The 21,129-nt window shown below is 40.2% G+C and overlaps 1 protein-coding gene across 1 annotated transcript in view; it reads left to right on the forward strand.

Annotated features, from left to right (window-relative positions):
* Tmem26 (transmembrane protein 26) overlaps window positions 1–19,862 on the forward strand; it is a 53,732-nt gene extending 33,870 nt beyond the window's left edge. Inside the window, exons 5-6 of the mRNA XM_021175292.3 lie at window positions 14,156–14,232; window positions 17,047–19,862. Of these exons, the coding sequence (XP_021030951.1) occupies window positions 14,156–14,232; window positions 17,047–17,465 (496 nt within the window). The 3' untranslated portion in view covers window positions 17,466–19,862. The remainder of the gene's footprint in view (window positions 1–14,155; window positions 14,233–17,046) is intronic.
* The last annotated feature ends 1,267 nt before the right edge of the window (window positions 19,863–21,129 follow it).

The raw sequence follows: 21,129 nt of genomic DNA on the forward strand, positions 1-21,129 counted from the left end.
TCTGTTTATGGAACTGCTTTCTTCCCATTAGGGATTTGAGTCTCCGTGCCTGAATGTACTTTAAGCTTGGGTTGTTTTGTATGATGCTATAAAAATAAATTGGAATGAGGCTGGCTTTTAATGCTACAGTTTACTTTATCCCACTCTCCTCAAACAACAAAACATAAAGCCTGAGCCAAACATACCGACTTATTAAATAAGCCTAATTTCTCAATCACAGCGTGAATCACTATTTATAAGTGAGAGATTTTTTTTATAAGAACAGTCATTGTTTTGTACATACTAAATTTTTTTTCAGTTTATTAAGTCAACATCATTTTTTGAGGTATCAAATATGAGTTGGATGGCTGTAGTCACTGTGTTTATTTTCATGTAGTGGTTCCAATGCCTTATGCTTGATCAGCATTTTACATTGTATAGTAATTTCAGATACATTTAAGATCATTGCAGTACAATGTCATTACTAGAGGAACATCAATGGACCATGATGGAGCCCCTGAAATTATGAACATGGATAGTTACAAACCTGACATCTATCTATAAAATGAATGCATACATGCTAAATATCTTCAGAGTACAGAGACAGCACAAGACAGTCAAGGGCTTTGTTTTACGGAGCTAGTCGTAAAACGAGAGAAATGCCAAACCCAGTTATCTTAATGGGCTCTGCGAGTCCCATCCAGAAGTATCATCAAAGAGTAATGGATCCCGTGTTTACCAATAAACGTTGATTATTAAATAAGTTGATTTAATTGTTTGACCCATAAAAAAAGCGCCCTTGGAAGTCACTCGGCACTGCTTAATTGACTAAGAACTGATTTGTTATTTAACATGTGCCAGGTACCGTGTTAGGCAGAGCCTGGGGAACCAAAGATCACGCAGTTCAGCCAGAACAGGACAGTTTCGGTCCAGTGAGAATTTAGGGAGGACTGGATGTTTCAAAGCATCATCAATTTCTCCAATTTTTTTTTCTACTTACAATTCAATCCGAATACTTTCTGAGTATATATTTTGGAAATTTTGAACTTGTGTTTCATGCCAGTTAAAGCTTAATGAGGCTGAATAAATTAAAGTAGGCCTGTATCTGCAGGCTTCTCATTCGTGGGTAGAAAGTGTTCTAGAAATGACTCCAAGTTCATTATAGCACTACAGCATGGATTACATGACAATCTTATACAATGTTTTCTAAGAACTTGAGTGTCCTACAAGCACCCTCCTATAGATAATAAAGGATTTTTGTTACAGATTCTATTTCTAAATATCTTTACATGTTGTTTTCGATTGTATTTCCTCAAATTGAAATTATTTTGTTTCAGTATTTCCGGATTGTGTCAGTGGCCTTTTCTGATTTCCCACCTGTCCCCTTGCACCTCTGTAACTCAAATCACCTCAACCTGTGGTCAGCTCCCAAAATGCATCTAGACTTCCTCTTCACAAAGCTTGCTTCCAAGTTCTAAGTTCCTGTCTCAGGTCTCACATATACTGTAAGAAACGACACCAAAAATGTCTTCTGTGTGTGTGTGTGTGTGTGTGTGTGTGTGTGTGTGTGTGTGTGTTTGTGTGCGCGAGCGCGTGCCTGTCTGTCTGCCTGCCTGTCTGTCTGTTCAGAAAAGGAGACTGGATCCAATGGAACTGTAGTAACAGCTGGTTGTTAGCCACAATGTGATGCTAGCAATTGAACACAGGTCCTTAACTGCTGAGCCATCTTCCACCTCATAAGGATGTCTTATGAATAACAGAGTTCTCTGTAATACAATGTACTGGTTTGTCTCTTTTGGGTCATGTTTCTTGCTGCCATACATAGGAAATAAGAACAAATCCAAAATCAAAAGCATCTTCCTTTTTCTACCTATGGGACTATTTAGCTCTCTCTCTCTCTCTCTCTCTCTCTCTCTCTCTCTCTCTCTGTGTGTGTGTGTGTATGCGTGTATGTATGTTTCCGTGTGTTTGTGTGTGTGTTTCCATTTGATTTAACTTTGTGCACTGTGAGATAAACCTTCAAGTTCAGTATTTTGGGCAATGACCCAGAATTATTTGTTGTACCAACTTGGACTAATTGACTCAAAAATATCTGTTGAAAATACTCTTTCTGAGTTCAACTGGTGTGTTTATTTAAAATCAGTTGATGGCAGGTATAGGAGCTCCAATGAGGCATGTGTGTGCTTGCCTTTATACCAACCTCACATGGTAGTTTTGGTAGACACTGTAGCACTAATTTCTAAAAACCATTGCTTCTGGTAAAATCACCAAACCAAACCAAACCAAACCAAACCAAACCAAACCAAACCAAACCAAACCAAAGCAAACAACAAGCAAACATACAAACAGAAAACCTTGTGGTCTTGTAGGAAGTGAACTAACCTGAAAGATTATTTGGGAAGCTTCAGAATTATAAAGCCCTCTCATCTGTGAACATGAAAAATCTGAGCTTGTTTCTGACATGTTTGCCTCCTTTTGGAACCCCCTGTCCTCTTACTGGCTTGCCTTGTTCAGCCTTACTATGAGGGGAGGTGACTAATCTTACTGCAACTTGATATGCCTTGCTTCTTGATATCCCCAGGAGACCTGCAGTTTATGAAAGGAAACTGAGGAGGGATGGATGGGGAGGGAGGAGGCAGGGGTGAAGGAGGTGAGGGGTGGAGACAGGGAGGAAAGAGAAATTGCCCTTGGGATGTTATATATGATAGATACTCTTCAACTCACCTTTGCATTTCACATCCTTTCTCTGCTTTCTACATGATTCTCTTGAGTCTTTTATTATTTCTTTTATTATTTTTATTACTATGTCTTATATTCTTTCTGATGGAGGTTTTTTTTCCTTTCCTTTCTTTTTCTCATTTTTAGTTGCTTTAGTGGAGACATTATTTATATACATAATGATTTGGTAACCAGCAATGACACACAAAACTTGCCTATTTTGTTTCTATCTCCAGGTTTTACTGTATGTTAGATCATCCTCCTTATAAAAGAAGGCACTTCTGGTTGTTGCAAAGTATGCTCCATGAATTTATTTTTCTTGTCTTATTCTACCATCTTGTAGCCCTCCTCTGCATCAGACAGATACAGTAGAATTGAACATTTCAGTCTCAAGAGAAATATTTTGGTTTTCTCTGTTAAGGATGCTGTTGCCATTCTGCTGGCCCAGGCTATCATTATAAACCTGAGGAAATGTATTTTTATTTCTACATCAGTGAGAAATTTTTCTTATGTGTATTGAATAGCATGAGGTCTGCCTTTTTTGATATGATTTTTATTTTGGTGGTTGTTCTTTATTATAAAAAAAATGACTGTAGTATATTAACTGATCTTCAGATGTTAAATCACCTTTGATGCCAGGATAAATTGAACTTAGTTGTGCACCATAGTTCTTTGTGATGTGGTTTTTGGTCTGATTTGCCAACATTTCTCCTTTCTTCCATCTTGTCCATGGGGCATATTGTTCCCCAGTATTATCTCTAAGGGTGTCTTGTTCAAGCTTTTGAATCCAGACAACACTGGCTTTTATAAACGTACCAGGAAGCATCCTTTTTATTTCTATTTTCTGAAAATATTTTTTGCATAATTGATATTATTTCTTTCAAGAATTTATAGAATTCCCCGAGGAAGCAATCTAGGCCAGGCCTTTCCTTTATGGGAAGTGGTTTCCTTTTCCTCTTTGCTTCCTCTGCCTCTTCCCCCTCATCTTTCTCCTCCCTTCTTCATCGTATCTAATAACTAATTCAATATCATTTCCTCCTCTAGGACTAGTTAGATATTTTATATTTTTCTTATTTGGGGTTGTGCTTTTCTCTCAAGGATATCTTTTTCTCTTTCTTGTAAATAAGTGGTCTTTTGCCATGAAGTGCTCCTGCTGTTAGCATACATGTGTTAATAAGTTCTGTGGACTCAGAGGTGAGCCCTCTGTTTTGTTCCCTGGGTTTAAATGTTGACTCACTCTCATTCCTTTTCCCCAGAGAGGATGGGCTTGCTTACTTGTTGGGGAGGATTATCAGCCTATTAATTAATTATTTAATTTATTTATTTATAAGGACAAACATATGGGTTTTATTGACTTGATGATAATCATTCCATTTTCATTTCTTTCTCAGACTTTAGATCACCAGTCTTTCTTCTCCAGCATCCAGAGTCCCACATTTATTTCTCAGCATGGCTGTCTTAAGTTCCTATAGACTCTGATGTCTTGGTCCTTGATTTAATATAATTCAAAATTAGTTTCCAAGTAAATGAAGATTCCTCAAATTTTCTCCTTCATTTTTATTTTAATTCTATTGTACTCTTGTTATGAATTAAATTGGTTCAATATGTTTAAATGTCCCGAGGCTTGCTTGATGAAGCATCTAGCTTTCTCTAGAAGGTGTTTTGCTTGTGTAAGAAGGATGTGTTCTTGTTTATATTCTATCATAGGTTAATCCTGATGCAGCTATGGTAAAATACAACAGCAGTAGTCCATTTCATCATGACTCCATCTGCCTCATGGACCATAACTTCATCTCAGTCTCCCGAGGGCTATTATGCCAATACATATATTATGTGTTGGGATGTTACAGCACACACTATGGTTTTGTCCTTGACAATATTTACGCACTATGGATTTTCTCCGTTACGATATTTTCATTTAACAAAAGGGTGAGATCCCTCTCCATCCCATTTGGCAAAATCATTTGGTGTTGGTGGTGGTGGCAATGGTGGCGTTTGTTTTTGTTTTGTTTTTGAAAAACCTGCTAGCAAGACACCTTTCAAGTAAAGTCTTTCTTTAACTGGACTAAAATAGACAAAAAAATGTATTTTTTTTGCCTTTTGCTTGAAGAATACAGCTTTGTTTTCACAAAGGCTACATGGTTGACAAGTTTTCATTTATGATACACATAAATGCAATACAAATATCTATATTGTGTATAGGCTGCTCACTCAACCAAGCATTTTCGGAACACCACTATCTCCTTTCAGGTTTACTCCTTGCTTATTCACAGCTGCCGTGCACATGAGGAGTCGGCATGCTGCCCACAAGGTTTCCTTTTCTCTGTCTACCAGCGGTGTGGCTGTGCTACATCTAGACACACATGTCAGCCATCATCTCTAAATGCTGTCCCTGCTTCCTTTTCCCATCCCCCTTCTGAGGCTGCTGTTGCACGTGTGTGTCTGTGTGTTTGGGGTTCTTGGTTTATTCCTTTTGAATGTATTTGAATTCTCTGAGATTCAGATCAGACATTTTGCTGTGGGTCTATCTGCCAGGTCACTCACCTGTCTAATACTATCTCAAATCTAGACATGAAGTCAGACCATGGAGTCTTCCAAGTTGATTTTTCACATCGGTCCCTGTCCTGTTGACTCTGAGGGTCTCTGTACTCATACCACGTGGTTGCTGTGTCTTCACTTCATCTGTGGATTCCTTGAGTCTTTTACATCCCATTTTTCTTTAGCGTGAGCATAGAACTGTTTTCCAGTTTTGAAAAGATTAGTTGCTTTGGTGCCCTTGCTTTGTGCTAAATCGTGTCATCTTTAGTTACTGGCTCCTTGTTTCTCTTTTTGATGTATCACATACTTTGTTGATAATTGGCCACTCTCCCTACATCTCTGCCACCATCACAAGCTTCTTCATCTATTACCTTAAAAAATGCTTTTATCTTATATGTGTATGAGTATGCCTGCACATATTATGTGCTCCACATGTGTTCAGTGCCTGCAGAGACCAGAAGGTGGTTTATAGAGCTGGAGTTACAGGTAGGCACTGAGAACTGAACCTGGGTCCTCTAAAAGACTAGCTGGCACTCTTGACCACTGAAACGGTTCTCCAGGCAGACCTCTCCCTTTGTTTCCTTAATCGGAGCAATCTATCAACGTCAGGATGGCACTGGCTGATGCCTTGGCTTATTTATTTATTTGTTTGACTTTATTTATTCATTTATCTTATTACTCAATTGTCTTATACTAATGCTTTGTAAATAGCATTATTGTTGCTCATTTTTATATTACTTGTCTTATTTATTTTATAAATGTATCTAGTTATTTGATTTTCAGTGTCACTTTTACCTTGAATTTTGCACAGTTCCAGTACAGTGATGTAGTTTGCACTTTGTCACTAGAGCAGAAATGGATATGGAACTTTAAACATTTACAGCCACACCCACTGAAGATATGGAATGCATTCAGATCCACATCTGTGCTCAGAGAACCCTCATTTAAACAAGACCCAGTTGGGCCCTCTCTGCTCATGCCTCTACTTTCTTAGTCAGCTGAGTGCACAGGAGAATTTTCCATGTCTTTTTAGAAGGTCTGTAATAGATTGGAAGTCTATTTATCACTCACATGAATTGGTTTAAAAGTTTTAAAATTAGTTTTAAATTTTCACTTTCATTTCTAAACAAATCCATCATGACTCTGGACCACTACATTTTTTTAAATTTATTTTTTATTAGATATTTTCTTCATATACATTTCAAATGCTATCCTGAATGTTCCCTATACCCTCCCTCTGCCCTGCTCCCCTACCCACCCACTCCCGCTTCTTGGCCCTGGCATTCCCCTGTATTGGGGCATATAAAGTTTGCAATACTGAAGAGAGGCCCCTTGGATGACTACATTCTAAATGTGAGCTTGTTTGTTTTCCCTCCCTCCCTCCCTCCCTCCCTCCCTCCCTCCCTCCCTCCCTCCCTCCCTCCCTCCCTCCCTCCCTTCCTTCCTTCCTTCCTTCCTTCCTTCCTTCCTTCTTTTTTACGTTCTCTCCTTTCCTCCCTCCCTCCCTCCCTCCCTCCCTTCCTTTCTTATTTCTTGGAGACAGGGTCTCTGTGTAGCTTTGGAGATTCTGTAACTCACTATATAGATTAGGCTGGTGTTGAACTCATGGAGACCCACCTGCCTCTGCATCTTTAATGTTGAGGTTAAAAGTATGTACCAACATGCCAAGCCTGGGTGGGGATTTTCAAATTGCATTCTAAGCTCATTCAGCTCCTTCCAGCCTCCAGGAACCTCTCACTTTCAAAACCCAATCTCTGATTGATCAAGATGGCCTTAACGTGTTTTGTTGGGGTACAGAAAACGACTTGGGGGCAAAAGGTTTTCTTTGGCTTACAGGTTCTGCCCGTCATGCTGGGGAAGGCATGGCTGCAGGGGCAGGAAGCTGGCCTGGCAAACAGGAAACAGAGATAGAAGAGAAGTTGGGCTATAAAAAACCCCAAACCCCATTCCCAGTGATATACTTCCTCTAGCTAGGCTCCACCTCCTAAATTTTCCATAAGTTCTCCAACAGCGCCACCAGCTGGGGACCAAACTAGAGACCAAGTGTTCAAACACAGGGTCCTACAGCAGGAGTCAGGGGTGGGAAGTAGAGGAAGGTGGACAGTTCATATTCAAATTACAGTCAGCCTCAGCTTTCTCTCTCAGAGCATTTCTTACAGGAAATCTGAAATGGTTCTTTATTTCTCGCTCCTGTTGAGTTGTACTCTCCTCTCAGCTCTTACAGACATAAGATCCATGTCTTCCAGATGTATTAAAGAACCTAATGAGCGGACAACGTCATAGAGGATGAAGGCTCCATCTTGCAGTGTTTGTGGGAACATCCGGGCCTCACTTTAAGACTCAATTAATAAACAGAAATCCCCATCCATTTTAATCAGCTGCCCCACCCCCTCATCAATCAGCTGCTCCCCCTCCTCCCCGGGGATCCTCCAGTGCTTTCTTTCCTAGGGTTTAAAACCTCTCCCATCTTTTGTTGCAGCATATTGCAGTGATTCTTCCCACCAACTGCAATCATCTGGAAGAAATTCTTCTTGCCCCTTTAACTTTATCCTACATAATGTCTCTCTCCCTCTCCCGGCGGCAGCTGAGCCGGGAGCACGCACACCCTAGACATTGCTCTTACCTGAAACTGTGCTACATTAAGGAGAGTCAATGTTGCTGGATTTGTTGCTTGTCGCTGGTTAATTTCCACAGCATGGATGGTGATCTTTGACAGCGTGTCTAATATAACCCATATTTGTGAAGGGGGAGAGGGATCTGCTGACCTTTCTATTGGCCGTGGCTTCTCTTTCAAAATGTTCATGAGTCTAAATTGAGCATATTCGGGAGAAATAGTTCATCACCTCTGGGAACACCCTCTGTATGATTTCTGAACACAGATTGTTTATTAAAAAGAAAAAGTCTGTTTCAGCACCATTACTATATTTCAGAATATTTGACAATGCAGAAAAGGCCCTTCCTAAGTTTCTCCTGGGCTCAATCTCTTTTCAATTTTCTCAGTGAACTCTTTTTTTTCCCCCTGAAACCTTTGTGCTTTGTCTTCTCTTTCTCTTCTTTATTGTCTCTCAATGTGTTTGTTACATTTTTAAATGTGCATGAATCCTATTTGTGGACTGTCTCTTTTATAGTAAAAAACTCTCCATGTTAAAAAAAAATTAGTTAAGAAGATAATCAAAGAGTGACTTATTTTATATTTTTTGGAATTTATTTTTATGTGCGTGGATGTTTTGCTTCCATGCATATTTGTGCACCACTTGTGTGTATGTATTATCCACTTGGCCAGAAGGCAATGTCAGATCCCCTGGGACTAGCAATACAGATGGTTGTGAGTCTCCATGTGGATGCCAGGAATCAAATCTGGGTCCTCTGGATTTGATGGCAGAATAGCCCCTGATACTTCATATTTTTTTAATTTTTACCTACTAAGTTGGTTGTGATGATCCATCATAAGGTAGTAATTTTTCTTCCCAATAACTAAAAAACAAAAACAAAAACAAAATCAAAAACCCACATAAACTCAGTTCAGTAATTTTACTTCTGAATCTTTTCATTTTTGATGAGAAGACTCATCCTCAATGTAGATGGTATCACTCCCTGGGCTGAGATCTGACACTGTACAGAAAAGGGGAAAATATGAGATGACAAGCTGAGTATTCATCTGTCTCTGCTTCCTGACTGTAGATAGAGTCATGTTCAATCATCTGGATTATTATATTATTATATGATTATATTATATAATTATATTTTCATATATAATCTATAATTATAGTTCTATATGTTATGGAATATATAATTATTATATATTACAATATAAATGTATATTATATTATTATATAAACTCTGGACACTGTGAATATGGCACCTATTGTAAATCATGCTTCCTTGATAATATTTCTAAAGGTTGACTGGTTTACAACGGTGGTGAATAAATCCACCCTACAGTCCTTGGAGATTCTTGCCTGCAACTTCAGTAATCTTAACTTTCCAACATTTCCCTTCTAGGGTTCACTCTCTTAGCTAATAATTCATTATTCTTCTTTAGATTTTTTTCTGATGTATCTTTTCAAAGTCATTTTTTTGATAATTTATTTATCAGCATTCAAGTTCTTCTATACTTGGCATGTGGACAGATAACAATGTCTATGGAAAACTTTGCCATCCCTGTTGATGGTTTTTAATCTTGACTATCCACAGGATGGGATTTGAAATCACGGAAGAGGTGCACCTCTGGGTGTGTCTCCGAGGGTCCTTCCAGAGAGGTTGAACAGAGGGGGGAATGCTCTCACTGAGTGGCGATGGCACCTTTTTCTAGTCGGGTTCTGGGACTGAATTACAAAGAAAGGCTGAACAATTGAGAGGAGCACTAGAATTCATCTCAGGCTGCCTCCTGACTGTGGATACAAAGTGACCAGTCATCTCCTGCTCCAGACTCTGACTCTCCAAGACGGTGAACCACACCCTTAAATGGTGAACCCGAATCTCTCATTTTCTTCCTCAGGTCACCTTTGTCAGAGTCCTGGAACAAGTAACTAATAGAGAAAATCATATGGTTACACTTGGACGTGTTTAGGTCTAAGGGTAGTCTAAAGTTTATCTCTATATAATTTGAACATGAAATTGAAATGTGAAGAATTTTAGACATAAAGTAGCATAAAAATAACATAAATAACAGACCTAATTATTGCTTAGTTGTCAAAATTTATATTAGAATTCCAAACCTGGAATTGTTCTCAGGTCTCTAGGTTAATAAGTTATTTAATTTTCTATATTCATTCTGAGGCAGGCACTGTCATGATCATCATATAAATATAAACATAAGAAATATAGTCTCAGGACTATGTGTAATAAAATAAAAGTGACTAATGTTCATTGCCTCCCTTCCCCCCCCCCACAGTCTGCATCAGATGCTGTATCAAAATATATATTCACAGTAAAATAATACACTTAAACTGTCCGATGAGATCCAGTAGCTACTGTGATTGTTAGCCTCAAGGTACAGAGGACTAAACAAAAGCATGCAATTGTTGAGTTAGAAGTGGACACAATGTAGCCTATGAGTATCAGTCTATGCAGATGTTAAGTGAGAAGTGGACACAATGTAGCCTATGAGTATCAGTCTATGCAGATGTTAAGTGAGAAGTGGACACAATGTAGCCTATGAGTATCAGTCTATGCAGATGTTAAGTGAGAAGTGGATATGATGTAACCTATAAACAGTCTAGCATTAAAGGCCTTTATTCTGCTCTTCTGGGGGTAGTATGGTTGGTGTTTGCATCCCCAGGAACTAGACTGTGTACTGCCACTGTACTCCATGGTATTACAGACAAATGTTTGGGGCTGAGTTATTAAAGTTTGGTATTGCAAGAAATTTCAAAAGTGACCATTTTAGAAAAACACTTTTGGCATTTATTTCAGAAATCCTCTCTAAAATATCAACCATTTTCTTGCAAGCTCTTTGGGATTAATCCTAACAGAGGCTATCTGCCCCGGAAGTGATGTAGTCTATCTTTGGGCAATTTTTTTTAGAAATGATAGATGCATCTAAACTCCTTTGAGGCTCAGCTTTCACTCTGAACTTACAAGACAGGGTTTTACTTTATTTCCCTCACTGGATCCCTTCAAGCACAAAGGGGAATAAGCATCAGCGTCTCGATCTGTTCCCTACCTAACCCTGCTCTGATTTTCTTGGCAGTGATAGTCTCTGTCCTTTTATGCAAGTTATAAATTTCTCTCCTCAAACATGAAGCATGATTCATGCTTCTGATGTGTGCTGAACATTCTAAAATACAGGAGGACTAAAACTTACCATTCAATTCTTGGTAATGGTACCAGGATTCTAGTGTGATGGCTGTTTTGCATTGTCAACATAATGGGCATTAGCATCATCTATGAGACACTTCTGGGAATATCTCTAAGGGAACTTCTGAACAAATTGGACTGAGAAAGACTCACTCTGAATGTGAGTGGCACAGTACAGCCTTTAGTGAGTTATTTAGTTTGTACACAGGGTTCCAGAGGGCCAGGCTGAATGAAAAGATGGGGGGTGGGGTAAGCAGAGTGCCTATGTTAACCTCTATCTGCCTCCTACCTGCAAAATGCCTGTCCTGCCATTTAGGGTGGCATCACTCAAACCTTGAGGCAAGGTAAATCCTTCTTGCCAAATTTGCTTTGGCCATCTGTTTCATCACAACCAGGAAAAAAAATAACTTATCAAAATTAGCTGAAAGACTAGATGTGGGCTGGAGTGATGGCTCAGCACTTAAGATGTGAGCACTCAAAGTCTGTTTCTAGCTCCTAAGTTGGGCAGCCCAAAGCTGCCTGGGACTCGAGCTCCAGTGGCTCTGCTGCCTCCCTATGGCTTCCATGGGAATCTACATACACACATACACATATGGATACACATATACATATGCACACACACACACACACACACACACACACACACACACACATTAAAAAGGGAACAGCCACTCCTTTAAGAGGATAGATGCTAAAATCAGCTAACTTTATTCTTTCTTTCAAGAAAATCTATTTGGACATACTTCCCTGCCTTACTATGTCTTAGTTTCTTCCTTGATCGGACATGAAAGCACAGATGCCTTCTTTGTTGAGTTGCTAGAGGACTAAGTATAATCCTAGAAACCATGTATAATATTAGTTAAAAATGGAAGGTTTGCTCTGTATAGACACTGACAGGTAAAGAAGCTGTTTAGTCTACCTTCTCAAGGGACTTCCACTTAAAATTCGATTTTACATTTCATGGGAACTGACCTGTGCTTGCATTTGACTCTGAGAAACCATAAATCATGTCGAGCCACAGGCACATAATTAGTTATCAAGGGAAAAACCACTCACTGCTCCTGGGGAATGGGATCTTTTCTATTCTGCTCTACCCTAATTTAGGTCATTCAGTCACATCGTTTTGGGCTCATGACCGGGTTTGTCTAGAGAATCGCTCTCTGTTTCCATGTATTGCATGGACACAAGAAGCCTCCCATTGACATCATCAACAAGGTCATTGATCAAACACACAGGGGAGCAGAGTCCAACACAGAGCCTGTGGCCATCAGTTAGAACATTTCATTTGGGGACTCATTTGCTCAGTCTGAAATCCACCTAGCCATACTCGCTCACAATATCTCTTAATTTTGTTAATAAGATACCATGGGAGATATTTGAGGGAGGCTTATCTAGATCCGAGTGTCTATTATCAAGTTATAGCATTATCAGTCTGGCAAACCCAGGTCAATTTTTTTTTTGTTGTTTTGAAATAAAGACAAGATAAGCTCATTTGAGAGCAGCTATTCTTGGATAACCCACAGGACTCTGGTAATTATTGTCTTTTCTGAGCTCTCGCAGGCACCTTCTGATGACTCCCTTATATAACCTAAGTAGGTGATAATGGTAACGTGCCTTCTGCCCTTCAGAATCCTGCTTCACTTTGAAGGTGAAGACTCTTTAATTTCTGTCACCAACCTCTTCTCCAAATTAACTACTGAGGCAGATGGTGACGGCTTTGAAGTTTCCTTCACAAATTCAGCTCTTACTTCTCAAGATCTCCACACTTGAAGCATTTATGGACACCCCTGAAATCACCTCATTGAGTCTTCTCTCCGGCACACATCCTGATGCCTCTCTAGCCCTCCCCATGCAAAACTCCCACTTGGGAAAAGTTGGAAACAAAGGATCTGTTGTTACATCACATGGTCTTGGGTTGTTTGCTTGTTTGTCTTCATCTTTGCATCCAGACAACATGTGTTTTCTGGAGCTACCTTTCTGGGAATTTCTGTAAACACAAACCACATGAAAGATTGGGTCTTTGGCTGAAGACCAAATCAAACTTTTTGATTTGTACGTCCAATTAAACTTTTCTATGGAAATATATTGAATACCTATCATTTCCAGGTACATTTCTAGGGACTGAGGATACAATAGTGAAAGAGGAACACACCCACACACACATACCACACATACATATACTACACACACAGACACACACACACACATACGACACATCCATGTATCACACACAGAGACACATACACACATACACAAACACCACACACACACACACACCACACACATACACACACACCACAAACAAACACTTAGCCTTTTAGTCTATACTCTGGTGGCAAGCTGTTGGTTACTGAAATTACCACTGGAGTTTTCCTCCTAAGGACGGCTTAACTTCACTATGTTGAATTTTGGGTTCATAAGCACCAGCATGCCCTTTTCAGTTGTCTCTTTGCTTTATTTATTTTTAAATTTGTGTGTATATGTGTTCCCCTGGGTTAGTACGTGTGCCTGGTACTAGTGGTCAGAACCCTGTGGACTGGGGTTATAGAGGGTTTTAAGCTGCCCTTTGGATGCTACAAACCAAACCCAGGTCCTCTGCAGTAGCAAAGCAGCAAGTGATCTTAACCACTAGGTCATCCCTCCTGCCTTTTTAATTGTCTGTTTTCAACAGTCTTGGAGTCATGGGGCTATCATCAGCTTTTTCTGGAAAATCATTATTGAAACTGGGGGGGGGGAGGGGTTGAACATTTATGTCTGTATTTAACTGTTTCTGATAGCATTTCTATCCTGTAATCTTTCTAAGGTGTCATCAAATTAGAGAAAAATATGACATCAATAGGCTCTATTCCACTTGATGCTTACGATTGTTATTATTATTATTTTAAAAGAATATATCACACATAGACCATGCTGGTCTCAAACTTGCTACTCAGCCAAAGACCCAATCTTTCATGTGGTTCTACTGCCATGCATGTTTTTTAAATCAATTTATTAGGACACAATGTATTTTGCCAACTCATAAAATACTTATTTAGTCCCTAACAAGCTGTGATTTATTATGTCTCTTCTCTGAGTGTGGGTATATGGTAAACTGCTCATTTAACATGCTCTTATCTTCTAGAACCAACCCTACTCTGGTCTCTGGCATTCTTGTGGTGTGGACGTGGAGTATGCTGCAGTTCCCCCTTGATCTGGCAGGTAAATGTTTTGCGTATTTGTGTAAATAAATAGAAAACTATGTCTCCTAAAGATAAATCATACTAGCACAAGGGAGGAAGTTGAGTGAGGTTGTGTTTAATATCCTAGCGTTAGCTCTACTCCAACTTAGGAAGAAAGTTGATACTCAGGAAAACCAAGTGTAGACTCACTTCAGTGTGTGGTGAACTTAAGATACCTGAATGTAGCCAGTTATGGTGAAGTGTATCTTTAATCCCAGCACTCTGATGGTGGAAACAGGAGGAGCAGGGCTTCACACTCATCCTTGGCGACATAGAAAGTTGTAAGCCAGCCTGGTCTATGTAAAATTCTATTTGCAGAAAGACCCCCCAAATTAATAATAATAAATACTTGAACAGTTAACTACACTGCTTTATATTCAACTCAGTTAATCCTTCTATTACTTAGCATCTCTAATCCTGCCAAAATTAGGTGAGATATATGTGACTCAAGTTTTCCATCTGTGAAATGGGATGACCCAACAATTCAAGTGATGACTCAGTAAGGCAATAAGTGCTAAGTGATTTAGTAATATGTAGTCTCCATATTTTCAGCCAATCACATCCCTACACTCTCCGTGACACTGGCCCTGCTTTACCTGGTCCTTTGCCCCATGTGGCTCCCATGGTGGACAGCAAAGATTCAAAACCATTCTATGAGCATGGAACGTTTTATTGGCCGGTGTCAGCCTGGAATCCCACCATAACTCTTTGACACATTAGACGTGTGTTGCAGGAATTCCCCTCCTGGTGCTTTACTCTGGAGAAACCCCAGACTTTTGTAATTCTTTTTCTTAGTCTATTTTATTCTTTGTGACACTCTTCCTGATGGCTTCAGGGTGAAGCTAAGTCAGAATGAGTACATTTTGGGATCCACGTTAATAGATGCAGGGGTCTTTTATTCAGGGTCTTCTTAAAAAGAGATTTATTTTATTGATGTAAGTGCACTGTAACTATCTTCAGACACATCAGAAGAGGGCATTGGATCCCACTACAGATGGCTGTGAGCCACCATGTAGTTGCTGGGAATTGAACTCAGGAAACTCTGGAAGGGCAGACACTGCTCTTAACTTCTGAGCCACATTCAGGGGTCTTAAAACATATACTTTCTTGGATACAGTTGTTTCCTGGAGAGATAGGGAGGGTTGCCTGGTTTTTTTCAAATTAGGAAAACAAAGAACAAAACTAAACAAATGATCACAACACAATTTGGGCATAGCAATGACCTCTTTTAATCCCAGAGCTCTGAAAATAGTCTCAAGCAGATCTCTGAGATTGAGGCATCTACTTGTGAGTTCCAGGCTAGCCAAAAAAAAAAAAAAAAAAAAAAAAAAAAAAAAAAAAGGAAAGAAGGAAAATACAATCCATACAATCCAATTAGAGATTAATAATCAAAAATGAATATATGCAAACAACTTGCTGAAGTGTGCTTTAGGGGGTATATGCTACTTGTAACCTAGCCAGAAGCCAGCCAGCTGTCATCCTAATAGACTCCTGGGCTCCATCCTTTAAATATATTGAGTAATACTACCCTTAGCGGGTCTGCCAGGAGGAATTTCTTGGGCATGGCTTCTTACGAATGGCACTTACTGACCTTCTGTTTGTCTTTCATGGCCATTCATTCGCCTTCTCCTATTTTGTGGTTTACAGACTTGCTAAGAAAGTTTGTATTCAAAGAGGAAATTTGGTACACGTACAGAGGTGACAATTCTCTGCAGCTGTTGGAAAAACAGAGACCAAATGTCGCTTCTGACTAAACCGCTATTGTATTCTCTAACAAGCGGTGCATTACAGTCACCCATACCAAAGCTGCTTCATGATATGCGCACCCTATTGCTGGATTGAGACATCCTTTGTTGGAAAACTCCAAATGGGAGGCTTTATTCTTACAAAAAAAGGATTATTTTCTACCCTTGACCCTGAATTAAATTTACATCTTAGAAATTAAAACAAAAGTTTCATCTGTTGATGGACTCGCCTTTTGTTCAACTGGGAAAAAAAAAAAAAACTATGCAATTATACTCGTTCTCTCATAAACTGGGAGACAAAAGCAGATGGAATTAGGACCAAATAAAATAATGGCTTTTATTCAGGCTCCCACACATACACACACCATCACCAACATTAGAAAAATATGTTTAAACGTGAGTTAAATTTGAATTTGAATTCTAAGCACTTGAGTTTGCGAAGCAGAGTTTGCCCAGTGGTTGGGAGAAGTAGCACTTAGGGACAATGTTGAGAAAAAACATCTGGAATGGTCTGCGCTGGGAACTCTGCTGTTCATATGCTGCAGTTAAGGGTCAAGAAAATCCCTCACCTGCCTCTCCCAAGAGAAAGAATGAAGGAAGAAGCTGAGCAGAAAGGGAGACAGGGTGTTATTCTAACCAGAAAACAAGCCAATGACTAGAGACCCCTGTTTTAGGATTCATGGTCTCACAGGTTTCAAGGAAGAAACTAAAGCGCCTGGAGGTCATGTGACATGGCCAAGATCTCAGCGCTAGAGAGCGATGCACGCATGTGCACACAATTTCCTTTACACCTCCTTTTCTATAGTCTATTTAATAGATCATCTCCTACAGAGAGGCTGGAAGATGGATACTGAGCCTTTAAAGTGGATGGAACCACGTGGCCAGAATCAGGGTGGGGTTGAGGTGAAGAAATGCCCCCTATTCCTCCACATTAACCTGGAGGGCCATTCTCCCTCTTTCACAACAAGACCACCCTAATGGCTGTCCCATGCCTCTCTCCATTTTGCATTTCAGAATGTTAACCATTGTTTCTTTCATTTTTCCTCCAGTCCAGTTGAAACTGGTATGCCCCGCCTCAGTGAAAGCCAGGGGCTTCCTTAGGGTTTTCCTGTGCCAGTACAGTGCGGATCTATGGGCCATTGGTCTCAGCTTCTTCATCCAAGACGGTCCCTTCCTAGTTGTGCGCCTCGTCCTGATGATCTACTTTAAAGTGATCAACCACATGTTGGTGTTCTTTGCCGTGAAGAATTCCCTAGTGATGGTTCTACACTTCTACCGACTTGTGGCTTTGATTATGGCCACGCGGGACTTCATGCGAGATCATCCAGAAAGCCCCAAACTGGAGCACAGTGGCCCAGACCAACCCTCTGAGAGTGGTCCCAGTGAATGGGAGGATGCTTCCCCGGAGGCTCTGCCTTTGCGAACCTCACCTGTCACCTCTGAGGAGTCTTACCCAACCACACCTTAGTTATTGTTTCCAACATGAAGCTGCGAGGCTTAACTCGTTTCTTCTTACGCCCCCATGTTTGCATACACCATTTTTTTTAAAAGAAAACAATACGAAAAGATGATCTTGTATCAAAGCCAAGGTACTGCTCTATTTTTTTCATCTGAGTGGAAGGAACTTTGACGTCGAGTGGCTGTCTCTACAACGTCCTGCTCTGGTAGCGGACATTACACCGCTCCGAGAACCATTCTAAGTGATTGGTTTTTATGGAACTGCTTGAAAGGCTGTAGACAGAATGGCATAACACACCCTCCAAAGATTTAAGGCTGACATTTACCACCCCCTTCCTATCAATGCTCTCCCGTGTGCCTAGTGCTACAGCTTTTGACTGGCTGGACTACGTCACTCTCACATCTGAGGTTTTCTGCAATGTCCCTCCGCCATTGGCGCACACCTTTAATCCCAGCACTCGGGAGGCAGAGGCAGGTGGATTTCTGAGTTCAAGGCCAGCCTGGTCTACAAAGTGAGTTCCAGGACAGCCAGGATTACACAGAGAAACCCTGTCTCGAAAAACCAAAAACCAAAAACCAAAAACCAAAAAACAAAAACCAATGTATATTCAGTGAACGCTGAACAAAGGAGAGGGAAATGATTTTAAAATCAACTTGCTGGAAGTTGGGAGCTAGTACTGCCCTGCTTCCTTGGTGCAGAAAAATAGCTGAGGTAGCTGCACAGGCCTTTACAGGAATACCATTTTCCTAGACCAAGGTGACAGTCCATGTGTTCTTAGAGCATCGTGATGGCTTTGGGCTTGGGTAGCAAAAAGTTTACAGCAAGCCACTTGGGTTCTAGCAACTTCATAGCTAGGAGATATCAGTGAGATATAGGAGATATATAGGAGATATCAGCTGCAAGGCACACTTTCTACCTAATGCAATTTACGGGACCGTTGACATTTGAATATCTGGTTACCTTTTTCTACTTTGTCAAGGTGCATCATGGGATCAGTTTCAAAGAGCACTAGCATGCAGTGATGAAGGAATTTGAGGCCCCTTAGTGTTACCATGGTTTCTGGTAGGGGCCAGCAGCCTCTGCAGGAGCAGCAACTGTAACAGAGATCAGCCTGGATCCTGAGAAATACCACCAGCAGCCCCAGCCTGGTTTCAGGAACAAGTTGGTGGCAGTTGATGCCTGTCTCATGCCTCCTGGGAATCATGGTGGCTTCATTTCCCATGAATGAAATAGTCTGTCTCTTCCACAGCTCTGTACATTCTGGGTGGAAATGACTCCAAACTCTTGAAAGTAGCTCTTGCTTTTAAATATAATTGTGACTTGGCAATTTTCGGAAGCGCTCTAAAACTGTAGTATTAGAGTTCAAAGCACCAGCCAAGCTATGCTAGAATCCCCAGGAACCCAAAGATGTTTATTCAGGAAACTTCCTAAATTGGAGGCAACCATTAGACAATCAGTTGGGACAATTTTTTTTAAAATCTATGAATTTCTGGTATGGTATTTATCCACCATGCTTGATAACAAGTTTATAAACAAATTCTATTTTATACAAAGCCACAACTGTTTTTCTAGTAATTTCTCCTTCTTTTATCCATTGAGCTTTTTGTTTTTAACAATGTCATGGTTGTAAACGGTTCAGGAAATGAATGGAATGCATTGGTAATTTTTCATAATAAGTGTATGCAAGTTAAGGTCAAATTTTAAAGGTGTGTTATTCAAAGTTCTTATCAATGAGACTTGGGAACATGGTTAAGAGCATGTATTGCTCTTGCAGAGGATCAGGATTTATCCCAAAATCTACTCAGTAGGTCTTACATCCACTTGTAACTCCAGCTTTTGAGGGGTCTACGTCTAGCCTCTGTAAGAACTGACTGCATTCGTGTGTATGCACACACATATACAGATTTATTAAAAATAATAAAATATTTTATAATAAAAAAGTCAGCAATGGGAAGAAAAACAGAAAAAAAAAACTATTTCTCAAACTGCCCCAGTCTCCACTAAGTGTGCTGGATGCTTTGTGCTGAATACATGACATATATGTGTCCCAATGACATGTATGTGCCCCATAACAAACATGTGTCCTCATGACATATTTGAGCCACTCCTTACTGCCTAATTGCTCACAGTATATTTTTTGTGATTATTTTTCCTCAATAACAAACACTGAACCTCCAAAAATAAACTATCGCATAGTATGACTGTTGGAGGGATAATTTTAAGTGCTTTTAAATCTGAGGCTTGGCGTGGTTTCATGAAAGACTTTCTTGTGTTTCAATAAAGTATTTGGACAGCCCTCCTCCTCAGGCCTGTCCAAAATCTGGCTTAATTTGGAATGCCAGGAAGTCAGAGAGCACCCAAGACCAGCTTGGTAATTAATGGATGGTCAAAAATAGACACACAGTCTTCAAGGCTTTTCCAGGAAAATCTGCTAAAGACAGCATTTAACTTAACTGCCAGTGTTTCCATTTCCTTACGCTGGCTGCTTTGATCATAGGAAAAATGTCTGTTTGCTTAGTCTAGGTTTTATCTCTGATGAAACGCTAAAAATATACTCAGTTGTATGTTTATAATTATTAATATTATTTTACCCCTTAAAACTGTATGTTTTTACTGTAGGCTCGTGCACATTTTAGATATCCAAGTGTTTGTCATAAACGGAACAGAATATCAGTCATCTCCTTTACGTCGGAGTCTTGAGACTTGTTTACATTTTATTTGTAGTGAGACAGCTTAATCACGGAGACTCCATTCTAGCCACAGTACATGTGAAGCCCCACCCCCTACCCCCGAGGAGGGGACTTCACTTACAATTGCTGAAGCTGTTGCTGATTGATTAAGTTCAACCAGCTATTCTTTCTGCAAGCATATTCATCCACTAGTGAGAAAGCCCGGTGACCATGTTTACATGATGCTATGCAGACACAACCTCAGGACCCTCTTAGGCTTTATATAAACTGAGTGAGTCTTAACTGCCACAGTACTGTGCGTAAGATGAGCATACCACTCTGTCCGATTTTTCCACCAAGTTTGGTTGCTGTTGTGAATGGAGGTGTTAGAATCCGGAGGCCTCAACTTGTCAACCACATTGGGAGCTTCCATGGAGAAGTGTGAGACAATTCTGCCACTGGCTCTGGTGTCCCACAAGGCCTTGAAGCCATAAAGCTATGTCCATGTGTTGATGGGATCCACTACTACCACCCTGTGTCTTGGTTCAACAGGAGCCTTTCAGAGCTGTGGGAAAGAACACCGTAGAGACGTCAATTTGTTAGGATTGCCATGGTTCCAATGTTCAGTGTGGACTCTAAACCATCTTGGTCCTTTCCCACGAGGAACTGTTACACAGATTCTCCAGTTAAAAGGAAGAACTGTTGTGACTCAGCCTGTTGACCTCCATTCCATGACTTGTTTAAATAGAAGGCAAAGGCTCACAGATCAAGATGAGAAGACACCGTGGGTTCTTTCCCTGTTTTCTCATCCTCAGCTTTGCCTTTTACTTAAAGGGATTTTTGATCCATCCTTGGACATACCTGAACTTTCAAGACAATAAGAGCAGCTAAACAATGACTGAAGAATGAGCCACCAAGCACTTGGACTTTATCAGTTTTTTGTCTTTGAGGTCTTCCTTAATGAAATAACTTGTGAGTGTGTTTTCTGTGAATATTTCTAGATT

This window comes from Mus caroli, unplaced genomic scaffold (assembly GCF_978045245.1).
Source record: "Mus caroli unplaced genomic scaffold, Mus_caroli_1 scaffold_9, whole genome shotgun sequence".
Taxonomy (NCBI): Eukaryota; Metazoa; Chordata; class Mammalia; order Rodentia; family Muridae; genus Mus; species Mus caroli.